Raw genomic sequence first — 22,482 nt, forward strand, 5'->3', positions numbered from 1 at the left:
AATTAGGGCTGCACGATTTTGGGAAATAATCTAATTGCGATTTTTCTGACAGATATTGCGATTACATTTGCGATTATAATTTTTTTTAAGCAGCCCCACAGAGGTTTATTGTAAAATGCGGCTTGCATCTGGCCTACGCGGTGGGTCTGTTCGAGACACCGAGTCTGAACATTTTTCTTTTTACCTGGGAATCGATACCGGTACGGTACCCAACGGTACCTTTTTTTCTGTACTTTGCTCTCCCTCTCTGAAGTAAACTTCACAACACACAATCTAAAACCCCTTACCTCCCTCTCCCAAACTGTTCCTACAACAATTTTTTTTATGTTTCATGATCATGTATATTTATTTTGTATTATAATTCTTTTTGTGTTTTTAAATATCAACATTATCTGGCAATACTATCAAACTCCTCTGATGTCAGACCAGATATGAGACGGGTGCACACACACACAGAAAAGGAGAATGGCTTAAATTATTTTAGAATACTTCAGCTAATGAAGTTAAATGTTTATTATCATCAACTATCCAGTTCGTTTTTATAGTGCAACGTTTTTCTACATTAATTGAACCAGTAGAGAGGGAGAGACCCCCCCCCCGAGCCCCGCTCCCCCCCACCCTTTCCTTACTCAGCTCAGATGTTTTCTCTGTCTTGAGCAGGGTTAGCTAGGAACAGCTTCCTCAAGCTTCGCACCTTGGGCATGGAATGGGCTACAGGACAATTACTCTCTTGGTGAATTAAAATCTGTATTACATAACTTCCTACAAGAAGAATGTTGCTGCTTTCTGTAGTCGGGTCTCAACTGCAAAATGACTATTACCCTGTATTATACACTTTTACTATCATGTAGACTATTCTGCTTTGTGTTTTTGTGTTTACATGTGATGTATTGTATATTGTATACATGCACATTTATTATGTTCTTGTGTGATGTATCGCACATTTTATTGCTGTGATGTATTGCAAATGTTATTGCTGTTATCTTGGCCAGGTCTCCCTTGCAAAGGAGATCTTGTATCTCAATGGGACTTCCTGGTTAAAAAAAATAATATATATTTTTTTAATTGCAGGCTTGGCGATTTGATAATTGCATCATTCCAAATCGCGATTTCGATTAAAAAACTATTAATCGTGCAGCCCCAACGCTAATGACGCCACGTGCACGCACGCTCCCGCGCATGCGCATAAATGTTCCCTCGCTTAAGCACAGACTAAAGACAATGCCTAATTGCCTCTACGAATGGAATGTAACACATTTCATTCACAAGTTTTGTGCGATTGTATCTGAGAACGTATTTAACACACCTGACGACCGGTGCTATTGATATGCAAAGTAGCCCAGGTGGGTACTTATGGCGAGTGAGTGCAGCGCATTCCTGTGTGCACGCGCTTCTGCTCAAATCTTTGGGTGCACGGAGTGCAACCCCGTCCCATGAAGAACGCATCCCTGGTCCTAGATCATAAAAACACAGTCCTAAACACAGTATTAAATATAAAAACAAGAGTAAGGCATAATAGACATAACATAAACAGGGGGGTATAAAAGATAATAAAAGATAATTGCACTATCCCTTAGTGGTGGGGGGGGGGGGGGGGGGAGATTGTTGTTTGAAATAAACTTCAGTCTGTTATTCCGGGTGGGCATGACGCTGAAATTAATAGTAGTAGGTAATATTTGTGGTAGTAACAGTATTATTAGGAGCAGTAGTGATGGTAGCTAGTAGTTGTTGTAATAGTAGCAGTAAAAGACTTAGTAGCAGTTGCATTAGTAATGTTAGTAACAGTAGTTGTAATTAGGGATGCCCCGATCACGTTTTTTGACACCGATACCGATCACCGATCGTCTTGAGCCATATCGGCCGATATCGATCGTTTTTGATTAAAAAAAAATTATATATATTTTTTTATATAATTATACTTGTAGTTGTATTATCTGCGAGACATCGCCACCACGCAACAAGTCAAAATGCTCGCTATCGCCACTGTCTGTGTATACTCGGCTTTGATCAAATCACATTATTGGGCGCTTCGCGCGCTCGGTTGAAACACACAAAGGTATAGTGCCCTTTTCAGCCTCTGAGCACCTGCCCCTCTAAAGTCCTGTGCACTTCCCTGCTCCTCCACACGACACACCTTTGGCAAAGTATCGGCAACACTTTGACCTTTAAATGTGACTTTAGGCTTCTGTCTGTCTCTCCTGCAGCCCTCAGTCCCTCTGTCTGTCTTTCTATCTCAGGATTCGAGTCTAAACCTCCAGCCTTCATGGCTAAGTCCCACAGGGTGATGCTTCCTGTACCTGAGTCTTCAGGGGAGGAGGAAGACTGGACCCCCCATCTGGAGAGACAGCGTGGTGAATACAAAGTGGAGAGAGAACCCATAATAACATTGTTAAAGCTAATTAGCCTAATCAAAAAGAGTAGCCTATAGTACATTTACACACACAGGGAGAATAGTTTATAGCAGACTTAATGATTTTAGAATATTTCTGCTAATGAAGTGAAATATTTATTATCAACTATCCAGTTAGTTTTTATAGTGTAAAGTTTGGCTACTTCAAATCATTGAACATACAGAAAGAATTGGGGGGGGGGGGGGCTCAGACTCAGCCCCTCCCATTCTCACCCTTGCAGCTGGAGTGGACGTCAAGATGTAAACTCAAGTCCAATGCAAGTGAAACACTGGAATCCTAGCAGAATCACTAACTGGTTTAAGTTATTTATATTTACTCGTTAGATGCCATGTTGTGCATGTTATGACTTTGAACTTTGAAGACGGCATATAAGTAACTACGATGCGTCGGTCATGAATATGCAAATAGATGAAATGTCACGGTCGACATCGACGACGTTGACTCATCGTTGCAGCCCTATTGTGATATGTTATATGCTACGATATATACTATGTGATATGATGTAGTATGATATATGCTACAATATGATATTATGTATGATCTATGATGTAATATGATATGATATATGCTACAATATGATATGATTCCTATAATATTAACAGGTCCTATGGTGAGAGCCCCTGTCAAGGTCAAGAGGTCAGCCGGAAGGAATTCTGCTGCACAGTCTGCTACTCAGGTCTGCATTGACTCTACACAGTTATATGTATAACAGTTTTATATTGCTGATAGACAACAAATAGACCATTTTGAATTAAATAGCGCCAGGACAAGTGTATTACAATAACAACATAAACAATATGTCATATCACAGCCAAATGTGTACTGGAAAACTAAATGCAGACAAATACTGTTATACCATCAAAACAGAAAAATATGGTGATATGGAACTTGGGCCACATCGCCCAGCCCTAATCTTCATTGGTAAGACATAGGGCTAGGTTTCCAAAAATCAGACCTATCCCTTTAATATAAGATCTAATTATAATTCATTACATTTATATAGCTCTTTTCTCACACTCAAAGCACTTTACAACATAGGGTTAGGGAAATTGCCTCCTTCACCACCACTGGTAGCACCCAACCTTGGGCTACGCAGGCTCAATGGCTGCCATACACTGGCACCCGGCACACATCACACTACACAATGACTACCATACACTGGCACCCGGCACACATCACACTACACAATGACTACCATACACTGGCACACATCACACTACACAATGACTACCATACACTGGCACACATCACACTACACAATGACTACCATACACTGGCACCCGGCACACATCACACTACACAATGACTACCATACACTGGCACACATCACACTACACAATGACTACCATACACTGGCACCCGGCACACATCACACTACACAATGACTACCATACACTGGCACCCGGCACACATCGCACTACACAATGGCTGAACGGCTCAGGAGACTGGGAATGATATCGGCCAATTAAGGGGAAGGGATGATTAGGAGGCCTTGATGTCGGAGACCTGATTGGGAATTTGCCCAGGAACGTCGGGGAACCCCCTACTCTTTACGATTCTTTAACGACCGAATTCAGTCAGAATTATGGGATGTTGTTATATGTCCTGACTTAACGGACTATCTCTCTCTCTCTCTCTCTCTCTCTCTCTCTCTCTCTCTCTCTCCTCTCTCTCACAGCAGCAGCAGAGAGGTGAGCCAGCTACACCCATCCTATCAGGGGAGGATCAGGGTTCTACAAGAGGGAGGAATTTGAGGAACCTTCCGAGGGTCAGTTATGAAGAACCGGAGCTTCCGGAGGATGATCACTATTTCTGTAAGTATAACCTGGTATATTTTATTTATTTATTTAACATTGAGATTAAAAATCTCTTTCAAGAGTGTCCTGGTCAAGACAGACAGCAGCACATTTAACAGGGTTTCAGTATCGAACTATATAAAAACTAGAAGACGTGTATTGTTTCATTCCGCTCGCCATCAGCCTAGAATGTTTTCAAAATGTCATCGAAACGGCAGAGAGATAGACCTCTCACATATATAGACTAGGCAGAGAGATAGACCTCTCACATATAGAGACTAGGCAGAGAGATAGACCTCTCACATATAGAGACTAGGCAGAGAGATAGACCTCTCACATATAGAGACTAGGCAGAGAGATAGACCTCTCACATATAGAGACTAGGCAGAGAGATAGACCTCACACATATAGAGACTAGGCAGAGAGATGGACCTCTCACATATAGAGACTAGGCAGAGAGATAGACCTCTCACATATAGAGACTAGGCAGAGAGATAGACCTCTCACATATAGAGACTAGGCAGAGAGATAGACCTCTCACATATAGAGACTACTAGGCACAGAGATAGACCTCTCACATATAGAGACTAGGCAGAGAGATAGACCTCTCACATATAGAGACTAGGCAGAGAGATAGACCTCTCACATATAGAGACTAGGCAGAGAGATAGACCTCTCACATATAGAGACTAGGCAGAGAGATAGACCTCTCACATATAGAGACTAGGCAGAGAGATAGACCTCACACATATATAGACTAGGCAGAGAGATAGACCTCTCACATATAGAGACTAGGCAGAGAGATGGACCTCTCACATATATAGACTAGGCAGAGAGATAGACCTCTCACATATAGAGACTAGGCAGAGAGATAGACCTCTCACATATAGAGACTAGGCAGAGAGATAGACCTCTCACATATATAGACTAGGCAGAGAGATAGACCTCTCACATATAGAGACTAGGCAGAGAGATGGACCTCTCACATATAGAGACTAGGCAGAGAGATAGACCTCTCACATATAGAGACTAGGCAGAGAGATAGACCTCTCACATATAGAGACTAGGCAGAGAGATAGACCTCTCACATATATAGACTAGGCAGAGAGATAGACCTCACACATATATAGACTAGGCAGAGAGATAGACCTCTCACATATAGAGACTAGGCAGAGAGATGGACCTCTCACATATATAGACTAGGCAGAGAGATAGACCTCTCACATATAGAGACTAGGCAGAGAGATAGACCTCTCACATATAGAGACTAGGCAGAGAGATAGACCTCTCACATATAGAGACTAGGCAGAGAGATAGACCTCTCACATATAGAGACTAGGCAGAGAGATAGACCTCTCACATATATAGACTAGGCAGAGAGATAGACCTCTCACATATAGAGACTAGGCAGAGAGATAGACCTCTCGCATATAGAGACTAGGCAGAGAGATGGACCTCTCACATATAGAGACTAGGCAGAGAGATAGACCTCTCGCATATAGAGACTAGGCAGAGAGATGGACCTCTCACATATAGAGACTAGGCAGAGAGATAGACCTCTCACATATAGAGACTAGGCAGAGAGATGGACCTCTCACATATAGAGACTAGGCAGAGAGATAGACCTCTCACATATAGAGACTAGGCACAGAGATAGACCTCTCACATATAGAGACTAGGCACAGAGATAGACCTCTCACATATATAGACTAGGCAGAGAGATAGACCTCTCACATATAGAGACTAGGCAGAGAGATGGACCTCTCACATATAGAGACTAGGCAGAGAGATAGACCTCTCACATATAGAGACTAGGCAGAGAGATAGACCTCTCACATATAGAGACTAGGCAGAGAGATAGACCTCTCACATATAGAGACTAGGCAGAGAGATAGACCTCTCACATATAGAGACTAGGCAGAGAGATAGACCTCTCACATATAGAGACTAGGCAGAGAGATAGACCTCTCACTTATAGAGACTAGGCAGAGAGATAGACCTCTCACATATAGAGACTAGGCAGAGAGATAGACCTCTCACATATAGAGACTAGGCAGAGAGATAGACCTCTCGCATATAGAGACTAGGCAGAGAGATAGACCTCTCACATATAGAGACTAGGCAGAGAGATAGACTAGGGCTGGGCGATATGGCCAAAAACGTTATTGTGATAAAATTATTTTCATATAACTCGATATCGATAATTATCGTCGATATAATGTCTGTCAAGTTTAATTAACTTATTATGCCCGGCGCCGATGGACTTGTTTTTCTGCTGCGAATGTCTCGAGTTGATGTCGTCATCAGTCCGCGCACGTTAGCAGTTAGCCAGAGCGAGACAATCCCATGACAATGTACTAGTAAATATCCCTAAAATACTCTGTTCCGCCCCAATAAATTGCAACGACGTCCACCGTATACCACACACTACTATAACCGTTGCATCAGAATTCACGCCACATACATACTCTGCACGTAAATATATAAAATCTCGCCGTGCAAGCTAATTATCCTAGCCACGCATGTATCCAAATGTCCTAAATATCCCTAAAATACTCTGTTCCGCCAGAATACATTGCAACGACGTCCACCGTATACCACACACTACTATAACCGTGGCATCAGAATTCACGTCACACGCATACACGGCACGTAAATATATAACATAGAGCTGTGCAAGCTAATTATCCTAGCGCCAGCCTTGAGTCCTAAACCAAAACAGTGGCGCATCTGGAGCTGTGGTGCGTAAGCACGTCACGTCATCACGTAACGTTGGTTGTTGTTAGTGAGTGTGTTGAGCCGAGGCTGAGCGGAGCCAAACTTGGAAAATCGATATATCGAAACTTTGCGACCACGTTTCATGTTTATTTCGAGGAAATAATTTATCGCAATATCTATCGTTATCGTTTTATCGCCCAGCCCTAAGATAGACCTCTCACATATAGAGACTAGGGCTGCTAGTAATTATCAACAACACGGGAGGTATCCTCCTGCTGAGAGTGAGCATTATAAAACAAACGTGTTTTTAATCTACCGTGAATTAAAGTGTCAATTAGGGCTGCACGATTAATCGATTTTTAATCGAAATCACGATTTGAAATGATGCAATTATCAAATCACAAAAAAAAGCTACTTAAAAAAAAGTGTTTAACCAGGAAGTCCCTTGAGATACAAGATCGGTTTGGGAGAGGGAGGTAAGGGGTTTTAGATTGTGTGTTGTGAAGTTTAGACTTCAGAGAGGGAGAGTAAAGTACAGAAGAAAAGGTACCGTTGGGCACCGGTATCGATTCCCAGGTAAAAAGAAACATTTTCAGGCTCGTGTCCCGAAAAGGCCCACTGCGTAGGCCAGATGCAAGCCGCATTTTACAATAAACCTCTGTGGGGCTGCTTATATTATTATAATCGCAAATTTTATCTCAATCGCAATATCTGTCAGAAAAATCGCAATTAGATTATTTCCCAAAATCGTGCAGCCCTACAACATATCAGCAGCTGAACAGCATTAGTTCTATTTGCTCTCTTCCTTTTAATATTTATGTATTGACGGGCGGCTGGTGGCGCAGCGGACATTGCGCTCGCCATCAACGCAAGAGACACCGGGTTCGACTCTGGCTGTCGGCGTTGCCTCCGGCTTGGGCCAGCCGTCATACTAACTCAATTGGCAGAGTTAGCGGGTGGAAGTCGATGGGTGGTAATCTGGACGTTGTGGACAGCGACTCCTACAGGTCGGTTGGGGGACACCTGCACAGCAGAGACAGGAAAATGGTGGGGGTAGTGTGAGCCTCCCACACGTTACACCTCGCCAAAATGAGAGTCTGCGCTGGCAGGTGAAAAGATGTGACAGGCTGCCTCCTCGTGTATCGGAGGGGACACGTGACGCAAGGCTTCTATCCTCCCTACAACCGGCCAGTGGGGGGCATATGCGAGCAATGTTCAAGACAGGGGAGGGGAGAATTGGCACGGCTAACGGAACGTAGGCCAAGTGCGTCCACATTTTTATAGGATTCTATCGCATTTTCATAACAATAGCACCCTGCGCCGTTTTCATTGAGGTTTCTTACAAATTAACGATGCTTTATCTTGTCCTTTATATGCCGATTATCATTAGAATCTTAAATTGTACCATATGTCCCCCTTTAGACAACATATGTAATGCTACCAGCGCACTTTTGTTAAGATAATTAGTTGGCCATTCGCGGTCGCTATACCGAGGTTGCAGTAATAGTTTAACGCTGTTCAGATCACGTCGGAGAATATAGACCCATCCCAGTGACCTGCGACCTGTGCTAACGCTCTTGGGAAATGCAGTGTTGTAGTTCTCAACATTTTCAGCCTTTAATTTTAAACCAATGCTGCCATCTACTGACAACAAAAAAGTGTTGTCTAATCGTCACCTTGAGAGCTACTTCCGTATACAGCGCCGCCCCAAACCCATTCTAGAGATTCCCACTTTTTGCTGGGAGTGGGGCGTGGCCGTATTTGGTCCCAGACAATAAGAGTGGCTGCAATTGGTCACCGTGACGTTAAATTGGGATGGGAGAAAAAGTGGATAAAAAATATATATTTATGTATTGACTGACTATCTCTCTCTCTCCTTATGTCTCCGTCTCTTTTTCACGTTCTCTCTCTCTCTCTGTCTGTGTAGATTGTTACGCGTGTAAAGAGTTCTACATCCACCAGTGTGATGACCATGGTCCTCCAGTCTTCTACCCTGACGTGGAGGTGGCTCCAGGAGTGCGAGACAGGGCCAAGAAGACTCTCCCTCCAGACCTCCAGGTATTGTTTCCTTTAGATTATCTTTAGGTAAATTGCAGTAAAACACAAACTACATTTTCTGGTATCCCTTCCCACTTTATCCAATCAGGAGAGAGAACCCTAGATATTCTTCTTTTACTTGTTTCAAGCACGTACTTGTTTTTATTTCTTATTTGTGTCAGACCACTTTTGCAGTGTGGAGTTCTCTCTCCTGGTTGCATGAATATTAAAGGCAACCAACTTGTGTTCAGCTTTTCGTTCAGCGTTTCTCTGATTGGCCACATGGCCAATCAATCCACTAGCACACACCCTTGCGGCAGAAGCGCTGGTTGAACCAGCGGTGTTCTGTTGTGTGACTGTACTACAGCGGTGTTCTGTTGTGTGACTGTACTACAGCGGTGTTCTGCCTCCTGGTTGGATAAAGTGAGAATGGGATACCGGAACATTTATTTTGTGTTTACTGCAGAGTGGAGGGACTGGGAGACCATGTTACTGACCAGACACTCAGCCCTGTTACTGACCAGACACTCAGCCCTGTTACTGACCAGACACTCTGCCCTGTTACTGACCAGACACTCTGCCCTGTTACTGACCAGACACTCTGCCCTGTTACTGACCAGACACTCAGCCCTGTTACTGACCAGACACTCAGCCCTGTTACTGACCAGACACTCAGCCCTGTTACTGACCAGACACTCAGCCCTGTTACTGACCAGACACTCAGCCCTGTTACTGACCAGACACTCAGCCCTGTTATTGACCAGACACTCAGCCCTGTTACTGACCAGACACTCAGCCCTGTTACTGACCAGACACTCAGCCATGTTACTGACCAGACACTCAGCCATGTTACTGACCAGACACTCATCCCTGTTACTGACCAGACACTCAGCCCTGTTACTGACCAGACACTCAGCCATGTTACTGACCAGACACTCAGCCCTGTTACTGACCAGACACTCTGCCATGTTACTGACCAAAACATGTGACTCACCCACCAGTTACTATGACATTGTTTATCATTACATACAATTTATCTATGTATGTAGTCAATGTTTAATAATTTTCTTTATTTAATGTTTTTTTGTACCTTTTTTTAATATGCTTGAATCTCAACAGCACGTCTGTTTTTTTGTAAGCTTGGTATCATTGTAAACGAGGGCCACCCTTAACACTTTAATCGCCGAAAATGCCGGAACTCGTCTTTCCTAGCCATGCTCATTCTGCCGAAGACGCCGTAACTCGTCTTTGATGTCAATATTTCAAAAATCTGTCATTGAAATCATATTTCCTTTCCGGAGCCCTGAGACACACTGCTGATCTCCTCAACTCTCTAGCGGTTCAAGAGCGCCATCTGGTGGCCGATCATAACATTCCATTGTATCTCAACCTGTCTGTTGGTGTGTCTTCCTGTCTGTGTCTGTCCAGGTGAAGAGGTCTGGAATACCAGAGGCTGGTCTAGGTGTGTTCTACTCTGGGAACACAGAGCTGCCTATAGGAACACACTTCGGTCCATATGAGGGAGACAAGGTGGGGGAGGAGGAGGCTGCCAAGAGCGGCTACTCATGGATGGTGAGGAGGGAGGGGGGGAGGGAGGGAGGGAGGGAGGGAGGAGGGGGGGGGAGGAGGGAGGGGGGGGAGGAGGCTGCCAAGAGCGGCTACTCATGGATGGAGAGGGGGGGAGAGGGAGGGAGGGAGGGAGGGAGGGAGGGGAGGGAGGGAGGGAGGGAGGGGGGGAGGGGGGGGGGAGGGAGGAGGAGGCTGCCAAGAGCGGCTACTCATGGATGGTGAGGAGGGAGGGGGGGGGGAGGGGGGAGGAGGGAGGGAGTGGAGGGAGGGAGGGGGGAGGAGGCTACCAAGAGCGGCTACTCATGGAGGGAGGGAGGGAGGGAGGAGGGGAGGGAGGGAGTGGAGGGAGGGAGGGGGGAGGAGGCTGCCAAGAGCGGCTACTCATGGATGGTGAGGAGGGAGGGAGGGAGGAGGGGAGGGAGGGAGTGGAGGGAGGGAGGGGGGAGGAGGCTGCCAAGAGCGGCTACTCATGGATGGTGGGGAGGGAGGGAGGGAGGGAGGGAGGGGGGAGGGAGGGAGGGGGGAGGAGGCTACCAAGAGCGGCTACTCATGGATGGTGAGGAGGGAGGGAGGGAGGAGGGGAGGGAGGGAGTGGAGGGAGGGAGGGAGGGGAGGGAGGGAGGGGGGAGGAGGAGGCTGCCAAGAGCGGCTACTCATGGATGGTGAGGAGGGAGGGAGGGGGGAGGGAGGGAGGGGAGGGGAGGGAGGAGGGGGGGAGGAGGCTGCCAAGAGCGGCTACTCATGGATGGTGAGGAGGGAGGGAGGAGGGAGGGAGGGGGGGGGGGGAGGGGGGGAGGAGGCTGCCAAGAGCGGCTACTCATGGATGGTGAGGAGGGAGGGAGGGGAGGGAGGGAGGGGGGGAGGAGGCTGCCAAGAGCGGCTACTCATGGATGGTGAGGAGGGAGGGAGGGAGGGCAGCTGCCGCGGTAATGATTTGTTTCCTTGTAGCACAATTAGTGAAGCAATTCAAACTGTTGTGGTAACCGCCATGAAAAGATGTTCTGGTGACGTCCTCCATCAGAACGTTAACTGTGCAGATGAGGGAACACTTTGCAGCACATGGTGTGAAGAAAACAGGCGACACAATTATAATTATTATTATTATAACTTATTGCGTGCGTTCTGACAGATCCGGTATTTCCGAACCTACTGCGTGATTGGTTCTTGACAAGAGCGCAGTCGTTCAGTATTGACAAAGCCTACTTTGCTGGAACGATTTATTTCGCACTATACAGTACGTATACGTAGGGCTGGGCGATATGGAAAAAAATCATATCGCGATAACGATATGATAATGTTATCATATTTCTCGATATCGATAATTATTACATGGCGTTTTCACATTCGCCGAAATGCTTGCTTGTGATTGGTCAACAGCCCCCCGACTGCGGTCATTATTTTTCAATAATGACCGCAGAATTTTCAATAATGACCGCAGAGCGCAGCTGTTCGCAATCAAGCCCACTGACACACACTGTTTCAGTGCTGCCGGCGATGACAGGGGGCGGAGCGACGAGCGGACCAGAACACAGCGGAGCCAGAACAGAGGCTGCTGCCCGCGATAATAATAATCACTTTATTTGGGCTGACAGAGCCACAGAACAACTGCGATTTGTCAAATGAATTAGGTATATTGTTAGTAAGTTAGCCATGTAATAAGCGGGATAATGTATAGCTTTACTCGGTCATTGTCGCAAAATAATTGACCTTCACTACGTTTAAAACACCTCGCCGCGGCGGCTCGGTATTTTAAACTCCGTGTCGGTCAATTATTTTGCGACAATGACCTCGTAGCTATACATTATCCCTTACTTATCGAAATTGTTATAAGTATAACATTTTTTTTTTTTTTTTTTAAACAGATGTACGTTTATTTTGCAGCAATTCTTTGTCGTTGCCGCCATCTTTAGTGTTACATCCCCTCACACTCCAGTTCTCAGGCTGCAGCTGGTTTGAAAGCGAAAGTAAACGGGCTTCTCTGCTGGCTGTGGCTCCAGGGGAGTTGAACAGTTCTGGCTCTGCTAGTTTATTTTCGATCTTTTGGCGCTTTTTTGGTGGACAAACCACCGCACATGTGCACCGTGACTCGTGAGTGGAGACTAGCTCTGCTAGCACACATAGCCTACTGTGTACAGACGGTTTCAAACTGTATTTTAAATTAGAAAGCAAACAAAATAAATGGACAAGAGAAAAATAAATCTCAATTTGGTCAGTATTGTCATTTGGACAAGCAAAGCCATTACTTTAAGTTGCAGGCAAGAAAGACAAATCTGTCCACTGTCTCTGGTTTTAAAACTGCCCTGTTGCAGGTCAAAAAAATTGATCGATCTTGAATCGATTTTTTTTATTTCGATATTCGATATCGATTATTAAAATATATTGCGATATTTATCGTTATATCGCCCAGCCCTACGTATACGTATTGTACAAGTATAAGTACTATTAAGTACTACTAAGTCTTATTGTTGTCTTAACAGACAGGTAAGCATTGTTGAATGAGGCCCAATGTGTCTGAAAGTGCTTGATTGATTGTCGATTGAAAATTGTATTAACAGATTGCAGAATGGGTACAATACAGTACGGCTCAATACACACAATCGTTAAGGGGATGCAGACCAGAGAAAGACTTTCGTCTTGTTTACATCAGGGTCCCCCATATCATGTGATCCCCCCCCCACCCTCCTCAAAGGTTGACACTTCATGAACCAAGTGCTCTTTTGTATCGAGTCTGTTATGGAATGATGTCTGTGTGAAATGTGTTGAACGTCTTGTCTCTCTATCAGATTTTTGACAACAAGGACAAACACCATGTCGACTACATCGATGCCGAGAGAGCGACTCATTCCAATTGGATGAGGTAGGAAACTCTTCTGTGGTTTAAAAGGTGCAGACTAAGGAGCCGTGTCCACAGCCAGCTTTTTATGAGTTGCCAGCTCCTTTCTGTCATAAATTTCTATGCTAAAGACGCGACAGGCGCGCTCCTTATCCCAGCGCCTCACGTTTTAGCGCTCTCGGCGGCTAGCGTTTTTGGGCGGAGCGCTCCCAGCGCATAAAGTTGAAAATAGTTAAACTTTTGGAGAGGAGCGCCGCTCATCAAGGTCACTTTTTTCGACCGACCAATCAAAATCGAGCAAGTGGCGGAGCCGCGGGAGTCGTGAGACTAAAGCAGATTGAGGTCCGGAGTTCTGGCAACGCTCTGAGCATATTTTTTATAGGCCGTTATTGAAAATAAGAACTTGTTCTTAATTAACCTGCCTATTCAAATAAAGGTTTGATGATGATTTTTGATTTTTAAAAAGGTCCGTCTTGAAAAAAACACTATCTGTGGACTATCAATTACAGTAGTAGCAGTAATCTCTCTCTCTCTCTCTCTCTCTCTCTGTCTCTCTCTCTCTCTCTCTCTCTGTCTCTCTGTCTCTCTGTCTCTCTGTCTCTCTGTCTCTCTGTCTCTCTGTCTCTCTCTGTCTCTCTCTGTCTCTCTGTCTCTCTCTGTCTCTCTCTGTCTCTCTCTCTCTCTGTCTCTCTCTCTCTCTCTCTCTCTCTCTCTCTCTCTCTCAGGTACGTGAACTGTGCCCGTAATGAGGAGGAGCAGAACCTGGTAGCGTTCCAACACCGTGGCCTGATCTTCTACCGGTCTTGGTGTCATGTGGCTCCAGGAGAGGAGCTGCTGGTGTGGTACGGGGACGAGTACGCCGCACACCTGGGGATCATCTTCGAGGAACTTTGGCACAAGAAGAGTTCCACTGAAGGTAGTCTGTCTGTCTGTCTGTGTGCATGTCCTTATCCTTACGTCTATTCATCTGATTTGGGGTGTAACGCATCAGAGATCTGTAAATCACATGGTTCCTTTGCCAGTCTGGAATAATATAGACCCCACCAACAAGAATCCTCCTGTCCGTCTAGGCCTGCCGCGATAAGCAATAAATCGATTTTGACGGGCGCGATTAATTGCTATTTGCGCGTTTGTTTTAATGAGGCGGAACCAGTGCCGCTTGTCAGTCACTGTCCGTGTTGGGAGGCGGGCCGCTGACGTTACTAGAGTACAGCACGGGAGCTCCGTGGGGCAACGCCACATAGCTTAACTACATTTCTCAATAGTGTTGCTCCTTTTAACCAAGTAGCATTATTTGTAGTGTAACGTTAGCTATTTTTAGACCCAAGTAGTTACTCGCTACTGCCCGGAGAAACTGGACTGCTAAATAAAGATGAAAGATAGAGCGTTGATTCTCATTCCATGCTAACAACATTAGCTAAATAGCTAACAAACGAAATACAACGTATAGCATAGCTACAAGTACAACACAGAATAACGTTAATACAATTACATGCATCATTGTTTACAATGAACGGGTGGGGCTAGTCAAAGGACTGGACACAGGGACAAGTTAAACATGAATTAATTTATTATAACACTCCGGTAGTTTCGAGTCGTGCTGCAGTGCTTACGCACCACAGCTATTCTATTATATACTGCTTTGACGCTTCCTCCTCATCGTTGATTGCCTGTAGTAGCTGCATCTAACGTTAGTAGCTAACCTAAAGTTAGTTGTTCACCAACAATCTCAACATTTGTTATTAGCTCAAAAACAACCGGACGAGACAAGTTGTCGGCTCATATGTTCTGCTTAGGATAATCACAACAATACTTCCGGTCCGGTCGGTGGGCTTCAAAATAAAAGTCTAAAACCGGAAAAGACGGAGCGGTGGGCTTCAAAATAACTTTTTTGGGAAATAAATTTCTCAAAAAAAATTCTCTAACCGGTCGCAATAATATCGCTTATCGCGATATTTTCGGGGGCAATTAATCGCCCAGCAAAATGTGTTATCGTGGCAGGCCTATGTCCGTCCTAGTTGTATTGATTCATTACACATCATTTCCATTACTCATCTGACTTCGCTCCTAATCTGCTCGATTTCTCCATCTCTCTCTCTCTCTCTCACACTCACACTCACACTCACACTCACACTCACACACACACACACACACACACTCAGGAGTGAAGAACCAGTCTCCAGTGTTTCCATGTCCGGCTGAGTGTCAGTACGGCTTCACCTCTCAGATCTTCCTCCACAAGCACCTGAAGAGGAGGCATCATGATCTGTACTTTCAGCTGCTGACAAGTGGACAGATCCGCCCAGAGAGGCTCCTCCCCTCCACAGCCTCTCAACCAGGCACCTCCTCTGGGACCCCGTCTGCCCCGCCCCCCTGCCAGGTAATGAAATGAAAGAAGGTCATTAGTCAAATAGTATCTGCAATTAATTTTAAGTGTTTGTTTTATCCTGTTTGGAGCACCAGGTATGTGGGGTTTACAACGCAGGACAATACAACCATGACTAGGAATCTGACTAGTTTACCAGTATAACTTTCAGCTTACTGACAATATCTGAAATATTATGATCATAATCGCCAGCAGTTATCTGGTCCAGGTCCATCATCTGTGGCTTTGTTTCTCTACATGGAACACCGTGAGCTGGCTACTTCTACTATGTGTGTCCACTAGTCTCTTTCAGAGAGCTATTTCTTTCCTGTTGTTTTAAGATATTACCCACTCTGCCCCTAGTGGTGACTGCTGCTCCGAGCAGTCTGACCCCTCCTTGTTTTCTGCTCCTAGCAGTCTGACCCCTCCTTGTTTTCTGCTCCTAGCAGTCTGACCCCTCCTTGTTTTCGTCTCCTAGCAGTCTGACTAGGGATGGGTACCGAATTCGGTACTTTTGAGGTACCGAACGCCTGTACGTTAATGCCAAGCAAGCAGTGCAAAAATGCTTCCGCATTCGTCACCGCACGCTAGTGCGGTAAAGCGCCCTTCTTTTCAGACAAATGCTACCGTGCGTGCACCGGCGGCGGCGTGCTCGCTCAGGTGCGTGCGTGCGCCGGCGTGCTCGCGCGAGGTGCCCGCGCATGCGCATGAGATCCGACACGAGCGGAGCTCAATATATATAAGTCACCGCCCCTTATTCAGTATCTAGCAATAGCTCAATTGGCAAGGACACATGGCTGTGGATCCTATGGCTTGTTTGCTGGCGAGTTCGAATCCCATCGAAAATATTTTTTAACGTGATTTTTTTTTTTAACGTGTATTCTTTCGCCGGTTAAGGTTAGGCATGGTTAAGGTTAGGCATTGTTTCGGAGTTGGTTAAGGTTAGAACGGTTAAGTTTAGGCGTTGTTAAGGAGCTGGTTAAGGTTAGAGTTTGTCAAAGAGAATGGCAATAGACAGCCTATTTCCGCACGACCTGGGCGCTGGGCGGCGGAAAATGAAAGGCGCATTACTGCATGCCACTACGGTAAATTTTTGCACTGCTTGCTTGGCATAAAGCTACACGCGTACCGAACCGAAACACGTCGGTACTACCGAGTATCGAATCAAGTGAGAAACCTAAAAAAAAATATTTTTTATTCTTTTTTTTTTTACTTTTTTTTTTCTCTTTACTTTTTTCTTTTCATGTCAACGTTCACACGCACAATATATGCTTACCTAGGATTTGACTTGATTCAACAACAAAGCAGTCGGAGCAATGACGAGCCGAAAACTGTCGAAATTGTAGTTATTTGAAGTTTGGATTTTTTTTTTACGACTGAGGTAGGTAAATTAAATTTCTACAGTTTTCGGCTTGTCATTGCTCCGACTGCTTTGTTGTTGAATCAAGTCAAATCCTAGGTAAGCATATATTGTGCGTGTGACCCCTCCTTGTTTTCTGCTCCTAGCAGTCTGACCCCTCCTTGTTTTCTGCTCCTAGCAGTCTGACCCCTCCTTGTTTTCTGCTCCTAACAGTCTGACCCCTCCTTGTTTTCTGTTCCAGCTGACTCACACAGGAGAGAAGCCCCACCAGTGTGAGCAGTGTGGGAGGAGCTTCAGTTTATTACATCACCTGACGGGCCACAAGCGGACCCACACTGGCGAGAAGCCCCACCAGTGTGATCAGTGTGGGAGCAGCTTCAGTAGGTTAGGTAGCCTCAAGATACACCTACTGACCCACACTGGAGAGAAGCCCCACCAGTGTGATCAGTGTGGGAGGAGCTTCAGGAACTTGGGTGACCTGACGCGCCACAAGCGGACCCACACTGGCGAGAAGCCCTACCAGTGTGATCAGTGTGGGAGGAGCTTCAGTGACTTGGGTAGCCTGACCCGCCACAAGCTCACCCACACTGGCGAGAAGCCCTACCAGTGTATACAGTGTGGGAGGAGCTTCAGTAGGTTGGATACCCTCAAGCACCACCTGCTGACCCACACAGGACAAGACACACAAGTGTGAAGGTGAGCACTCACACCTCTAGGTTCTGTATATATATATATATATCAATATCATATTTAAGTCTTTAAGGCCTAAAATTCTGATTAAATTTAAGACTTTAGGACCCTGCAGAAACCCTGCATAAAAGCCGTTCCTAAAGGCCGTGTTCCAACGGTTTGACTAGTGCTGTCTTGAATGGTGCTGTGGTCATGTGCTCCTGTCTTCCCAGCCAGCGGCACGGTAGGCAGGGTTGGCACAAGGTCCTTGAAGTGCTTAACTCATTCAGCGCCAATCACGAGAAAAGTCGGGTTAACTCGCCAACCGTTGAGCGCCAATCACGAGAAAACTGGTTTTAATCGTTATTTCTTTTATTAGCTATATCCATACATTTTTCATCCATCCAGCCTGATGTTATCATTGGGAATGGGTCTGAGCTCGCAAAGGGCAAATACCGCCCCCTTCCAGCCGGTATTGCACTCATTAGAAACTATGTCGTTTCTTTTCTGGGCCGATCTGAGCCGTGCGGGCGGGGTTTAAATACCCCCCCCCCCCCCCCCCTTCATACGCAATGCCGGACAACGTGGGACGGACCTCCGCAAGCAGTATTTGGAATGGTGATCAGATAATTGGATAATTCTTTTTGCAGAATTACAGAATTACATCATGGGTGCACGAGGAAGGATAATAACTATAATCTAGCGTTGATTTCAGGAAGATTCGATAATTGGGCGAAAAATTACAACGTAATAATAAGTGGATTTCACTAAAGGGCTATTATCGTGTCTTTTCCTGGGATTACTAAGAATCACCCAAACTATACTCGTATTCAAAACGGAAATGTACGGATGAAAGTACAATCTGTTTTTTGCGTGTTGACCAGAAGCAACTCACTGACAATCGACTGTTATTAGACCCATAGCTATAATATAAGATATATTTTAAGCACTCGCAAGTTTCTTAGTCTCCCCATTGACTTACAGCGATGGCATTCTACCCAGAAGGTAGACAGCGACCCCTGGCGCTGAATGAGTTAAAGTGCTTGATACATTTTTTTTTAAAGTCAAGGCCTGGAAGTCCTTGAAATTAAAATCAACCATTCGTATTGAACGTTTTGTTCATCCATGATAAAAAATGTCAAGAAATAGATTTTTTTTAATTTAAAGTCTAACTAATTGGTTTTAAGTCATAAATATTGGATCAGATTTTTTTCCTATAATAAAAAAACAGCATTTAAAAGTTAATTGAATAAAAATGTTTAATGAAAAATAGTGCTGGGAAAAGTACTTGAAAGTCCTTGAATTTCATTTTGCAATGTCTGGGAACCCTGTCTTCTAAAGACACATCATCACATCCTAGTATCTTCTAAAGACACATCATCACATCCTAGTATCTTCTAAAGACACATCATCACATCCTAGTATCTTCTAAAGACACATCATCACATCCTAGTATCTTCTAAAGACACATCATCACATCCTAGTATCTTCTAAAGACACATCATCACATCCTAGTATCTTCTAAAGACACATCATCACATCCTAGTATCTTCTAAAGACACATCATCACATCCTAGTATCTTCTAAAGACACATCATCACATCCTAGTATCTTCTAAAGACACATCATCACATCCTAGTATCTTCTAAAGACACATCATCACATCCTAGTATCTTCTAAAGACACATCATCACATCCTAGTATCTTCTAAAGACACATCATCACATCCTAGTATCTTCTAAAGACACATCATCACATCCTAGTATCTTCTAAAGACACATCATCACATCCTAGTATCTTCTAAAGACACATCATCACATCCTAGTATCTTCTAAAGACACATCATCACATCCTAGTATCTTCTAAAGACACATCATCACATCCTAGTATCTTCTAAAGACACATCATCACATCCTAGTATCTTCTAAAGACACATCATCACATCCTAGTATCTTCTAAAGACACGACATTCCCAACCGGTGACATTCCACTTTTTCATAATCTCATCAAACCTAATCAACATCATTTGTAGGAATCCCGGTAGCCTTCTTTCACAACCAAAACATCTCTGGAAAATCACCAGACTGTATCACTAGCTGTGTGTTGGCTGTGATTAAATTAATATCAAAGGATGAACAAATAGGCTTATTATCCACCAGGCCACGTGAGCGGATCGGCGCGGCCGAGAAATCCGCTCTTCGCTCTTTAATAAAAGCTTGGTCCGCTCCGCTAATCGCTCATGTTGACCCCGCCCCAAGTCGCTCCCCGCTCCCCTTGAATCGAGCGCTCCCCGCGCCAGATCGCTCGGCAGATTTTTATTTTTTTGAGCATGGTGTAAATTAGCTCAAACTACAACAGTCTACACCCCCTGGGCCCCTTAACAATTGTTTGTATTGAGCCGCATTGTAATTGTACCCATTCTGCAATGTTAAATAACGTTGTTTATCCATTCACTAGCTCTATTAAGCGATGATAGGCTAGCCGAGCCACAATGCTATGGTCGCTGCCATTAACGTTAGCATGTAAGCTAACAACAACAATGGCGTCGATACTTTTTCTAACAGGAGTGAGTGACAAAGCCTGAACAGGATATCACAGGTTCACCCTTCTCATTGGTTGAAAATGGCCTTCATGTTTGTACATCGCCATCTGTTGCTTTGGCATTGTACTGCATGTATATATTACATCAACAGTGTTAAACCACTGTGAGCGGCCTGGAGTGGATTGGAGCGGAGGAGAACTCTCGCTCCGGACGTCGCGCCGACTCATTTTAAAACCCACTCCTCGCTCACGTCAAAACCGCCCGCTCCGCGCCGCTCACGCTCCGATCCGCTCACATGGCCTGTTAGCCACACAGCTATTTCTCTCCTCTGGGCCACAGGAACACACCAACATTACGGGAAAGGTGCTGACCGTCTTCTCCAGAGAGAGACAAGAAGATAGATACCAATTTATTCTGTGTGTTCAATAGAAAGCTATCCGGCTGCAAGCTAGCCTAGCTTAGCACAAATTAATAGAAGCAGATGCTGACCATTAGCCTAGCATAAAACTCAGTAAGAGGTGTTTTGGCCAACAGCTGGGCTAGTTGGTCCGTATCCGCTTCCATTCATTTGTGCTAAGCTAGGCTAGCTTGCAGCCGGATAGCTTTCTACCGAACGCACAGAGAGGAAATGTATATCTATCTTCTTGTCTGACTCTGGAGAAGACGGTAAGCGCATTTCCTATGATGTTGGCGTGTTCTTTTAATATGCATGATGACATGTAGCCTATTAACCATTCAAAGGGCATTTCCTGTTTCATGTCTACTAAAATGGTAAATGTCGTGTAATGTGTTCCTATATACCTCAATGAGCCAGTCAGACAGTAGGTACCGTAGTTATAGCTTTTAATGTACCTCCGTGTATATCCATACAACATGACGTGAGCATACACAATTGAACTCTACTCAAGTCCCGCCCACTCCTCTAGGCTATTGGCTTACACCACAGTAAATGGCTGCATTTATATAACAGCTTTTATCCAAAGCGCTTTACGATTTGTTCCTCACATTTGACCCGTTCACTCACACATTCACACAACGATGGCGGAGGCGACCATGCAAGGCGCCAACCTGCTCATCGGGTTAGTTAGGGGTTAAGAGTCTTGCTCAAGGACACTTCGAGACACTGCCCGGGAGGTGCGGGAATCTAACCGTGAACCTCTGGATCTACCTCCTGAGTCACTGTCGCTCACTCACCTGGCTTCTGTGTGTTTGTGTTTGTTTGTTTGTGTGCGTCCAGGACGTGGACCTGAGGAAGACGGTGGACCAAGAGCGACGACTTCCACCTGACCACCAGGGGGCGTACAGCCTCTACTTCCACCTGACCACCAGGGGGCGTACAGCCTCTACTTCCACCTGACCACCAGGGGGCGTACAGCCTCTACTTCCACCTGACCACCAGGGGGCGTACAGCCTCTACTTCCACCTGACCATCACCAACGACAACTTGGACAAGGCCTTGGAGACGCTACAGGCTGCCGTGGACAGACTGTGCTCCGAGCCCCAGTGGGTCCCGGTCGCTTTTACCAACGTGTTCGTGTTTCCGGGTTCCCGTTTTGCGCTCTGATTGGCCACTGACCTACGCTGGTACGCCCCCCTCGCTATGAGCGTGTGTCTGCGCTATTGTTTATTATTATCCGGCCACAGTGTGGGTTCCCTGGTCGGTGATGATGAGCTCAAATAGGTTATTATAATAAACACTGAATGGAGTAGCCTTGTTGTTAATTGGACTTACCGGACAATTCAGTACAGCAGGCTATACGGTCTTCAGTTGAGTTGAAACATTTATAGCGAGTCTTGCTCTAGAGATGCATCATCACAACAACACGGGCGGCTCTACAACAACAATGGCTTATTTATCTATCTCCGATAGAGCTGGTTGTACTGAGTGACCCGTGACCCCATGGCCGACCTCTCTTAAACTCGATCAATTTCTTTAATGACCACCCAGCCAGGCTGACCCGAGTATAGTCGGGTTTTCATCGTTATTTCTTTTATTCAATATTTCCATTCATTACAGGCACACGCACTCGGGGTTAACATGGGGAATCATCCTGAGAATGCCAAAGTGCAATACCGACCGCATCCTCCCAGGTGGCAGTATCGAGCACCCTTTGAAACCTTATATCTAGGCCTGTGCAACAATCAAATGTCTCACTTTTCTTTTGTCAGGCGAGGCGAGCGG

At 45.3% G+C, this 22,482-nt stretch overlaps 1 protein-coding gene across 1 annotated transcript in view; it reads left to right on the forward strand.

Moving 5' to 3' along the window:
- LOC311234442 (histone-lysine N-methyltransferase PRDM7-like) overlaps window positions 1-21,722 on the forward strand; it is a 34,506-nt gene extending 12,784 nt beyond the window's left edge. Inside the window, exons 4-13 of the mRNA XM_084321619.1 lie at window positions 2,238-2,351; window positions 3,014-3,087; window positions 4,090-4,225; window positions 8,853-8,983; window positions 10,391-10,534; window positions 13,315-13,388; window positions 14,090-14,280; window positions 15,527-15,744; window positions 17,331-17,785; window positions 21,538-21,722. Of these exons, the coding sequence (XP_084177745.1) occupies window positions 2,238-2,351; window positions 3,014-3,087; window positions 4,090-4,225; window positions 8,853-8,983; window positions 10,391-10,534; window positions 13,315-13,388; window positions 14,090-14,280; window positions 15,527-15,744; window positions 17,331-17,783 (1,535 nt within the window). The 3' untranslated portion in view covers window positions 17,784-17,785; window positions 21,538-21,722. The remainder of the gene's footprint in view (window positions 1-2,237; window positions 2,352-3,013; window positions 3,088-4,089; window positions 4,226-8,852; window positions 8,984-10,390; window positions 10,535-13,314; window positions 13,389-14,089; window positions 14,281-15,526; window positions 15,745-17,330; window positions 17,786-21,537) is intronic.
- Window positions 21,723-22,482: the final 760 nt, after the last annotated feature.

This window comes from Notolepis coatsorum, assembly GCF_963971535.1.
Source record: "Notolepis coatsorum genome assembly, chromosome: 9".
Taxonomy (NCBI): domain Eukaryota; kingdom Metazoa; phylum Chordata; class Actinopteri; order Aulopiformes; family Paralepididae; genus Notolepis; species Notolepis coatsorum.